This window comes from Dipteris shenzhenensis, chromosome 18 (assembly GCF_047967505.1).
Source record: "Dipteris shenzhenensis isolate YYH24624 ecotype China chromosome 18, Dip_SZ_1.0, whole genome shotgun sequence".
Classification (NCBI taxonomy): domain Eukaryota; kingdom Viridiplantae; phylum Streptophyta; class Polypodiopsida; order Gleicheniales; family Dipteridaceae; genus Dipteris; species Dipteris shenzhenensis.
The window spans coordinates 28,920,267-28,931,308 of NC_141613.1; the positions used below are offsets into that span (position 1 = coordinate 28,920,267).

The following is an 11,042-nucleotide window of genomic DNA, read 5'->3' on the forward strand; positions in this document are numbered from 1 at the left end:
CCTCTCGGCGATCTTCATTCGATGTTTCAACAGTGGACTTGGATTTGCCCTTTTTAGAGTGCTTATCCCATGCACTGGATCTTCCATCATCACTGCTGTTATCGGATTCGGTCATGCCATCCTCGATGTCAATGGCTGCCACATGAGCAGCACTGAATGTTTCATAGCTTCTAATCTTTTTCATATCCTTGCAGATTTTCTTTCTTAGTCCTACAATGAACCAGGCCGTGAGGTACTTTGCATCAGGGCATGGGTCGCATTTGGTAATTAATCTTTTCATCTTGCCCAGATATGTGCATACATCTTCTTGACGGCCTTATTGGATCTTGCTTAGTTAGAGAGCGGGATTATCTTGTAGCCTCTCCGCTCTTCCACTAGGAGGTCTAGGTACCATTCAAATGCTTCATTGGTTAAGGCCATGGGAAACCAGGCCACCTTGGTTTCATTGGATCCGCTCGGCATGCAGCATCAAAATGCTGGAGGAAGCGGGCTGGATCTCCCGTACCATTATCTATGGGAAGTTCCAATTTTCCCAGGGGGTGCCTGCCTTGATTGTTATTATTTCTACAATTAAAGAAATTGTTAGCCTCCGCATCGAGGTCAATATCCCCATCATCGTCGTGACGGCATCCAGTCATGTTGTGGCATGGAGGGGTTAAAGGGATTTCTTGAATTTATGTAGGGGAATCTGTGAAGAGAGTGGGAGGGACGTAAGGAGTCTCACTTGCAGCTTTCTCACATACACAATGGGGGAATACACACAAAGATGGAGGCTAAAAACAGTTTTCCTCTTCTTAGTTGTGAAAGCCAAAAAACTCTCTCTCTTACAAAAAGGAATAGATGAACCCTATATGTGGGTCTCAAGCCAAACTCAACTAACCTAGGTGGCATACTAATTGAGCCACTAACTAGAGTACATAAAGATAGCCGTCATCCAGCTATTATTCATGGGCGGTGTACCAATTGCATCTGCAGCTAACAAGTCGGTGACATAAGTGCATAATGGTCACCCTAGCATATCACGAGTGGCAGCTCGATATAATGGTTGTCTTGTTGTCAATTTTGAGTTTGCTCTCCCTATTCACTCTCCCTCCCATTTCAATTAATTAATTCACTCGCTCTCCCTCCCTATGTTAATTAACCTAAGCTAATTCAATTAATTCACCGCATCCACCTTGCCCCCTTTGCCTCTCCATTGCTGCTCTCCCCCTGGCTCTCCTCCCTTGCCTCTATCACTTTGCTCACTCTCCTCTCCCTTAGTCCCCCTTCCTCGCCTCTCTCTCTCCGCTCCCTTCAGCACACCTCCCCCCTCCCTCCTCTCCCTGCTCCTCCTCTCACTCCTCTCCCTTCTCCCTCTCCTCTCCCTCTCCCGCTTCTTCTCCTCTCCCTTCTCCTCTCCCGCTTCTTCTCCTCTCCCTTCTTCCTCCCACTCCTCTCCCTACTCCCTCTTGTCTCTTTCAGCTACTCGCCTCCCCCCCACCCACCACTGTTCCTCCCCCTTTCTATATAGGCGCTCGGACCTAAGCCATTGTCGATTACTCTGTTGCTTCATAGCACTCTTTGGTTCAATTTGTTTGCACTGATGGAGGTGGGGGAAGGAAGTTTGTGACCAATAACTAACACTTGCTATCATTTTGGCAATGAATAGTTTAGTGCCATGTTAGAGAAGGAAAAGGCTTTCATGCCATTTTGTAAGGCAATCCTACCATTTTAATTGGGTTGCGCCAGGTGGTCTTTAATGCCATTTTGTAAGGCAATCCTACCATTTTAATTGGGTTGCGCTAGGTGGTCTTTAATGCCATTTTAAACTTTTAAAGCCCTTGTCTTTGGTTTTGTCATTAACTAAGAGTTATTAAGAATAACTTATATTATGATTTTGCATTTGGTGTGTTATCAACTGGTTTTGTATTGGCTCTTTTTGTCACAAATTTTTTTGGAATGTTGTCATTTTCATATGTGTGTAGCATGGATGTGTTGGCTTTTAGGATCTTTCACAAAAACTCCCTTTTATTCTTCCTAGAGTTTTTGGTTCGTTTTTTTGCCAAGAAACCATTTGTAATTTTGTAGTTGTTCCATTTCTTTTATGTTGTAACTCATCAAGAACTCCCTTTTATTTTCCCATGAGTTTTTGTTTTATTTTTTGCTAAGAAACCGTGAGTAGTTTTGTAGTTGTTTATGGTGTAACTCATTACTGGCTTGTATGAGAGATAGTGTAAGTTTGCACATGAGAAAATTAAAAACACCTCTAGCCAGGTGTTAGGGCACTAAAGGGTAGCTAGGCTTGATTTTTGTGCCCACCAATATATATTGGTTTTAGTGAAAAGGTGCATGTAGCTTTATTGGAGTTATGAGAGATGAATGAGCACTTTGAAGCCTTTTCCCACCTACTGATATGTTATGTTAGTTAACCACTTAAGTTACATTAAAGTTAACCTTAACAACACAATTTCATTTCCAAAGGTATTAATTATTTTAGGCATAAAGTGGTCCTAAGAAGATATTTTAGATCTTTTTCACATAAAGTTTACATTGATCTTGACCCTTAAAAATACCTTACGTGAAGTAGCATTCAGCCTAAGTTAAACCCTTGTTTTATATTTCAACTTGTAATTCTTCACAAAAGGGCCTTAAAGTACCTATTTCCTAGGGGTTTAATTTTCAAGCGTGTTAAAGAGATTCAACATAATTGGAAATAGAGTAGCAACTCATGTTCAAACAGTCAGTCAAAAGAGAAACCAAATCCAATCGACCTGGGGCTGGTTGGCGATCTTGAAAGGAGAACGCCATGCGCCACCGCCACCGCCACCGCCACCATCACCACCACCACATCGTGCGATAAAACGCAACTCGAGCGACGATGGAAGCTCCATGGGCAACCGGCACTGTGCGTTCACGTTGTATTATAATGAGGAGCGATAAATTGTTAAAAACACAACGACCGGTGTGGCACCCAATCATTAGGACGGCGAACATCTCGACAGGGCGGGGGTGGCAGGTCTGCGGGAGGTTATATGAGAGGTACAAGCGGGGCGGTAACGGAGGTAAATCGAGATACGACAAAGGGTAATAATAAAAAGAGGGAGAGAGAGGAGTGTGGGTTGGCGAAGGCCAGAGGGGGGGGGGGAGACTCGAGAGGCGAGCATGTGGGATGACAAAGTGTCGGGAATGGGGCCGATGGGCTTTTAGAAATTAACACTTAGCAGTTGAGGATATAGAAATCGAGAAATTGGCGGTTGATGAGGAAACAGCAGCTGAGCGATTGACTGGCCATCGGACGTCGTGAGGCGTGCAAGGAAAGCGGACTGTGTGGAGTGTTTATAAAGCACAACAAGTGGTTGGCAAATCGCGGTCGAGGCGCACAAAAAGGGCTCTTTTCATGTGTGCAAAGCGAGGTCACATGGACGATAGATAGATAGATCACGGGCGGGGGGGGGGGCCTATATAGATGCGGGGGAAAGGGCGCTAAAGCGCGAATCTATATATCGTGCTGGGGCTGACAAGGGGGCCCGGCGGACCGAAGGGGTCTGAAAAAGGAGGGAGTCGTTGCGTGGGAGTGGGGGCCAGCAAGAAAACCCCCCCCCCCAGCAAGCGGACACTACAATTCAGCCATCACATCGTCAAAGTACCCCTGACAGATAACTATGGTTAATGCGAATAGTAGAGATAGCGAGTCCCGATATTACTTCCTGACATGGTGCCGATGCTTCTGTTCTCTAGTAGCAGCTAAATGTAGCGAGGACCGTCTGATAGAAGCGATGTGGGCCGTGCAATTTTTATTCGCTAGTTGCTTCAGAAGGCGCTCTACTTTTCCAACTAAAAACGCCGCTACCAATGGCGGGATGTGAAGATCTTCCTAGTACTCCGCCATGATAGCCACCATCATCTTCCTAAGGCCTTGTCTATATTATCTGCGCATTCTCCTCTTGAACCACCGACCGCCATAGCCAAACCTCCAACGCTCCAACGAGCCATCTCCCCTGCCGTTGCATCGTCCTTCCTTCCAACCTGCAAAAGATCAGCTCTCCCTCTCCATCACTCCATCTCCCAGCTACAGTTCGTCCCAGCTCTACCTCCTTCGCCTCCCTCCCTCTCCCCCTCGCTCCTTCCCCCCCCTTGCCTGCATGGCGCTGCTCCCCCTCCTCCTCCTCCCCCCACAACAATGGTGCGCTAATCCCTCCCCTCCTCTTTCTTGTTTTCTTGCTCTTTCTTTCCTTCCGTTCCCCTACTGTTCGAAGAACCGTAGCCCTCCTTCACCCCCCCCCCCTCGATCCACCTTCTTTTGCCTCCTTCTTCAACGATTTCACCATTTCTTCCCCCAGCATCGCTCCATCCTTCCCTTGTCGCACTTGCATTGCTTCTTTCCGATTCGCTTATTTCAACCATAGCTTTCGATCGAGCTCCGAAGCAAGCACTCGTTTAGCTGATCCACTGTGGTTCCACCTTTGCACCCTCATGCTAAGGCCTGTTACGTACGACATTGTTGTGCTTTCATTTCACAACTGACTCAAATTCACCAGTAATGGTGGTTTTATCTGTTGATCATCCGGCATCAAACGTCCGCTTATGGTCCTCTGCTTACTAATCTAGTCGACAGATAATGAACAGTCGCCGATTCTGGCTCTCGTTTGTCGCCTGAATTCAACAAAGTCATTTCTCTCATTCTTCCCAGCTTCAAGTTCTCTTACATTCTGTCTGAAGCTCTTGATCTCAGTTTTCCAATACGCTATGTTCTCGCTCCCTACATCTTCACTTTCGGAAAGCCGTGAGCTTACCTTTATCTTGTCTTCAAATTTTCTCTACGAAGGCCTTGACTGTTGATCCCTTTCTTAGCTTGCTTCAAATTTTGATTGGCGAATGATGGAACTGGCGGAGATCCTACCCCGTCTCCTCTGCTTCCAAGACGAAAACCAAAATCGCTCCCCCCTTTGTTCGTGTGCTACATAAACTGATGGGGAGTTGGTTCCATTGCTGTTCCGCAGGTTCTGAAACTTCAATTCCAGCTAAACAAATTAGCATGGGTAAGAAAGGAAATTGGTTTTCAGCCGTTAAGAATGCATTTAGATCGAGCTCTAAGGACTCTGCACGGACCAAGGAGAATGTTCCGGTCAAAATTGCCAACCAAGAAGAGGAAGAGGTCAAAATTGAGAAGGTGACGGGGTCATTCTTTAGCCATAATGTCTGTCGTTCTTTTTGAAGAGATCATATTACTCTTGCTCAAGAGCAATTAGCTTTTAAGTTCAAGAGTGATTTTTTGGCTAGGCTGCAAATTATGCACAAGCCTCGACCGTGTGGAACTCGGCTGCTATTCTAGAATCTAACTGTTGATATGAATTGCACTTGAATTCCTAGAAAAAACGTTCTAAGGAGAAGCGCAGATGGAGCTTTGGGAAATCTGTTCATCTAGATTCCACGATCGAAGGCCCACAATCAGTCAAGCAGACCGCGATCCTCTCCGAGAAAAATTTCAGTCAGGCTGAAGAAGAGCAAAACAAGCATGCCCTTGCCGTGGCTGCTGCAACAGCAGTAGCAGCAGAAGCTGCCGTCGCAGCGGCGCATGCTGCGGCTGAAGTTGTACGGCTCACTGGAGCAGCACGCCCATCATCTTTCGGTAGCTTAAGCCGAGAAGATTGGGCAGCTATGAAGATACAAACGGCCTTTCGAGGATATCTCGTATGTCCAGTGCATCTCGACAGAGATCCCTTTTGTGCATTGTGATTGCAACTGCCATTTGAAAAGTAGATAAAATGGGTTACGTTTGATGCGATTAGACTGGATCTGATGAATGCTTTGCTTCTTGCTCTCCTGCTATGTGAAGGCTCGACGAGCTTTGCGCGCACTGAGGGGTCTAGTGAGGCTCCAGGCTTTGGTTCGAGGGCACACAGTGCGACGGCAGGCAACATTGACTCTGCGCTGCATGCAAGCACTTGTGAGAGTACAAGCACGTGTCCGAGCAAGGCGTGTTCGTATGTCGGAGGAGGGCCAAGCGGTTCAGCGACAGCTTTGGCAGAGACGGCAGCAGGAGATCCTCGCACAGAAAGACGACGTAAGTCTTTCAATGGAGTCTGAGGTTAAGAAATTCGCATCTTAAATCCTTTAAGTCAGGACTCAAATCACAAGGATCCCTGTCTCCGATGCAGTTGGGTGACCAAGACCAGGGAGTTTGGGACGACAGTTTTCAATCCATGGAGGAAATTGAAGCCAAAAAGCTCGGCAAGCAGGAAGCTGCGTTGAAACGGGAAAGAGCCTTGGCGTATGCGTTTTCCCATCAGGTGCTGTTAAACATTATCCTTGTACTCTGATGATTCAGTAGTGAAGGTTGAAACCACATTTCTAATCTTTCGTGCTTGTCTGTTCAGCTATGGAGATCCGCTCCAAGGCAATCTTCTTCGATGTTCATCGATGGTGAACCTGATAAACCTCATTGGGGTTGGAGTTGGCTTGAGCGTTGGATGGCTGCGAGGCCTTGGGAGCCTCGGCTTTTCGAAAAGGATGCGTCTGAAGTGAGCACAGAGGGCCTGAAATTGAAGAACATAGGCATAGACTCAGGAACACCAGTTAGCAATTCTACTCCAAAGAGCCGCATACAGACCAAAGTTATTTCTACAGTTCAACAACAGAAGGCCTCAATGCAGTTACCCATGACTCCTCCTCTCAGGAAGCCTTCGGCAGTACTCGTCCGGTCAGCCAGTCCTCGCAGTATCAAAATTGCTGAGGAGGAAGGGAGTTATGTTTCAACCGCTCGAAGCACTCCCAGTATGTACTCTCTCGGTCCAAGATTCATAAACATGAGGAATAGCATAGCCGGTTCTTCCATCAGAGATGATGACAGCCTAGTGAGCTCGCCTGCTGTTCCAAACTACATGACTGCTACTCAATCTGCCAGAGCCAAAGCACGATCTCTCAGTAATCCTAAACAAAGGCCTGGTACGCCTGAGAAGGAGCATTTGTCATCGGCCAAAAAGAGGCTATCCTTCCCCATCACTGAGGCTTCTACTGGTAGTGCACTCAGTACTCCCAAACACTCAAGACCCCTGGCATTGACACAGAGGAGCCCAAGTGTGAAGGGTTTTCCAGGACCCATTAGTATAGAACGATCTACAGCTTCTGTGAGAGAGAGCAACGGAGAAACTCCTCATAGCCTCATTGGCGATGCCAAGGATTAGAACCTATACACACTTCCCTATATAGTTTTCCAGAGAGAGTTGGGGGCTTGTAGTCTCACTGTATTGTACAAGGAGTTGAAGCACCATAACTACTAGCAATCCATAGCTCAGCCACCAGAGAGAGCTTTTTCGGGCTCATGGCTCTGGGATCAAAGAAACGTTGCATTCTATCTGGCTGCATACGAGATTTATCTTTCAAGGGGATGTATTAGATTTACATTCAGATGCACCACTACTTCCTCACGGGAATTGCACAAGTTTGATGCAGGTTTAGGTGGATTTCGAGCAATGAAATGTACTTTGCCAAGGATGGTGATATTTCCATTTGGTTATTTTAAACCAAGGTAGACTGTCGCATCCACAGAATGGATTCGTATGGTTCCATCTTTTTAGTAAATACCAATTGCACTATCCAAAATTCTTCCCACGGCTTGAAGACGGACAACAGTTCGAATTTATAAGTTGCTTTTCGAGCTCTAGCAAGTATAATATTCTTTGAGAAGTGCCATCGAGTAACGTCTGATATATTTAAAATAAATAGTGTACAAACGAAAGCGATTTGGAGCTACACTATTATTGGAAAGCAGAGCTTAGAAGTCTAAAACTATGTGAGAGGGGGAGAGAGAGATATATTTAAAATAAATAGTGTACAAAAGAAAGCGATTTGGAGCTACATTATTATTGGAAAGCACTATAGAGCTTAGAAGTCTAAAACTATGTGACAGGGAGAGAGAGAGAGAGAGAGAGAGAGAGAGAGAGAGAGAGCTTTGTACAAAAGAATGTGATATGGAGGTTTGGGAATTTCCCAAAACCTCTAAATCGCATACTTTTGTACCTCCAATCGGTTTAGAGAGAGAGAGAGAGAACCTCGCAGGGTGGCAGTCGGGAGCAGGGTAAAAATAAGGAGAGAATAAGATTATGACAGTGTAGGTCAATGGGCGAATCTTTCCCCATATAGAGTTATAAATATTAGCCCTACTACCACTTTTAGGGCAAATTTATCAAATTTGAGGCTCTAAAAATTAGCCCACCTTTATTTTTGGGCTAATTTATCAAATTTAAAGCTCTAAATATTAACCCAACTAACTTGGGAACGCCTCTAAATTAGCCCTTGGGCTAAAATTCGCCCCTAATTTTTTCCCTGGTCAGGAGAAGAAGCACGAATGTCGACAACGAGGTAAATCGTGTGGTTGATCTGCTGTCGAGATGGGAGGCGTATGATTAGATTAGATATGGTCACGAAGGGAGCGTTGATAACTAGGAGAAGACAGAACGTTAGTGCTTTAAAAGTGCCAAAATAGCTATTTTTAGGGGTTTATCCTCGGTGTTGTTGTGCCAAATCAATGTCATAATAGCCCGTACGTGGGGACACAATGGGTAGGTGGGTTTGCACATGTGACTTTATCCCTCATAAATGCATCGAGCTTGGTTCCATTTTGAAAGCTTTTGGGTTAACGTTTGCCTTTGATTCTTCATTGTTTCCTTTGATACTTCAATAAAGGATTTCTTGCTCGCCCTTGACTTTATCCTTGAACATATAGCAAGATTGATATGCGCTGGTGCAGGTGTGGCATCCGTCTCTCTCTCTCTCTCTCCCCCTCTCTCTTCCCTTGGCACATATTTGTAGGATGTATAATGATTTCCAATCAATGTGTACAAAGAAAGTGATTTGGAGGTTTGGGGATTACCCAAACCTCCAAATCGCTTTCTTTTGACTCCTAAATCACGAATGCAAAACTTCTAAATCTAGCTCGTCTTGTCATCACTCTTGGTGACCCCCACTACGACGTGCATCCATTGTTGACGTTTCCTACACACCATTCGCCTCCTCCCTTCATGCTTGCCAACCCCCATTGCAAGGTGCTCTCTCTCTCTCTCTCTCTCTCTCTCTCTCTCTCTCTCTCTTTCACTCACTCTCTCTCTCTCTCTCTCTCTCTCTCTCTCTCTCTCTCTCTCTCTCTATAATGTTTTTCAATAAGGGTGTACAAAAGAAAGCAATTTGGAGGTCTGGGCATTACCCAAACCTCCAAATCGCTTTCTTTTGTACAATTTTATTTTGGCTCTCTCTCTCTCTCTCTCCCCCCCCCCCCCCTCTCTCTCTCTCTCTCTCTCTCTCTCTCTCTCTCTCCCCTAGACGTTGTAGAAGTGTACCAAAGAAAGCAATTTGAAGGTTTGGGTAATCCCCAAACCTCCAAATCGCTTTCCTGTGTACACTTACAATGGTAAAGTGCCTTGAATTCTGTGGAGCTCGTAGAGAGAGAGAGAGAGAGAGAGAGAGAGAGAGAGAGAGAGAGAGAGAGAGAGGGAGAGCACCTCGCAGTGGGGTTTGGCAGGAGTGATGGGACAAAGCAGAGGGTGCATAGGAAACGTCCACAGCAGATGCACGACGCAGTGGGGTCGTCAAGAGTGATGAGAAGATGAGCTATATTTAGAAACTCTATATTCCGTTGTTTCTAAATATAGGTTTGCTCCATCTCCTAAATATAGTTTGGCCTCTCTCTCTCTCTCTCTTTCTCTATGTGTGTGTGTGTGTGTGTGTCTCTCTCTCTCTCTCTCTCTCTCTCTCCCTCTCTCCATACTAGCGTAGAAAAGAAAGGGGAATTTTGGAGAATGGGGGGGGGGGGGGGTAGAGAGAGAGAGGAAAAAATTCCGGATAGAGAGAAAGGGGAAAAGATAGTTTACAAGGGTTTTCAAGGGAAGAAAAGTGATTAGTATGTTCAAGAGGAAAAAAGAGGATAGTAAGTGTGTGTGTATCTTTCTGTTGTCACTGTTTCTCCCAAGTGCAAGTTTTGAGGGTGTTGGCCACCTACAGCCGTGTCGTTGCTCGTTGTAGCATAGGTGTTCACAAGTGTAGCATAGGTCCTTGGGTCGTGTTCCAGTGAGAGTTGTAGGATAAAGTGTGGAAAACATATCTCATGCATGCGTGGGTGAGAAAGAGGGCTCGATCATAACAATTGATGGAGGCTCTTGATGGAATGTAATGTTCAGTCCTTCTTTGATTCCCTGGAATCATCATCTTGAGGGAAGGCCTACTTCATGATGTTGATCTTGAGGGAAGGTGTTGAGAGTTCACGCTCAACATCATGTGATCATGTGTGCATAGCACCATCATGTGATCATATGTCCATAGCACTAACCCAATAGAGTGCTATAAAGGAAAGGGTTAGATGCCCTAACCCTAACCCTAAATGGGTTTGTATATATTCTACATTTTCAACTAAATCTAGTGTATAGTTAGTCATTTGTGGTGTGCTCTCTAGCCGTGCCCTCTCTGCCCATCTCCACTCTTCTCCTCTCCCCTCTTCATATTTGTCATGGTATTAGAGCATGGTTCTCCCTTCCGTTGAGGTGCCATTCTTGTGAGAGTGATTGAGTGATTGAGAGATTGAGAGATCGAGAGTTCTTTCACTTCCGATGAGTGATAGGATTTTCGTCCATTTGAAAATTTTCCATCCATACATTTCATGAGAGACTCATGAGTGATTTCTTTGTGAGGCTTGAGAGTTCTTTGAGAGAGTTTTCGTCGAATTCTACTCATGTTCTATTCTGTTATGAGAGTTCATGCTTTGAGAAGTTTCCGTTTTGAGAGAGAGATATAAGTAGTGTTTGTTAGTATTTTTCGAGAGAGACCTTCCGTGTTTTCTGAGTTTGTAAGGTTCTTTGTGATTCAATCTCTTGTGTGAGAGAGGTTCGTGCACCTTCTACTACTCTAGCTGCAATGCTCCTAAGCACTCCCATAGCGTGCTCCAACGAGCCTCCATCTTTGCGACTCAAGGACGCTCCTCTGCCTTCCTCAAAGGAACAAGCTGCCTAAGCACCTTGGAGTCAAGCAAAGCAACGAGCCGCCTACTTCAAAGAGTCAAGCAGCCCGGATGGCTG

The 11,042-nt window shown here is 45.5% G+C and overlaps 1 protein-coding gene across 1 annotated transcript; it reads left to right on the plus strand.

Moving 5' to 3' along the window:
* Positions 1–3,914: 3,914 nt before the first annotated feature.
* Positions 3,915–7,575, plus strand: LOC147891065 (protein IQ-DOMAIN 3-like). The gene is made up of 6 exons (XM_087389378.1): positions 3,915–4,162; positions 4,980–5,149; positions 5,350–5,670; positions 5,816–6,043; positions 6,138–6,269; positions 6,357–7,575. The coding sequence occupies exons 2-6, from the start codon at positions 5,015–5,017 to the stop codon at positions 7,161–7,163; spliced, it is 1,623 nt and encodes a 540-aa protein (XP_087245504.1). The 5' UTR covers positions 3,915–4,162; positions 4,980–5,014; the 3' UTR covers positions 7,164–7,575.
* The last annotated feature ends 3,467 nt before the right edge of the window (positions 7,576–11,042 follow it).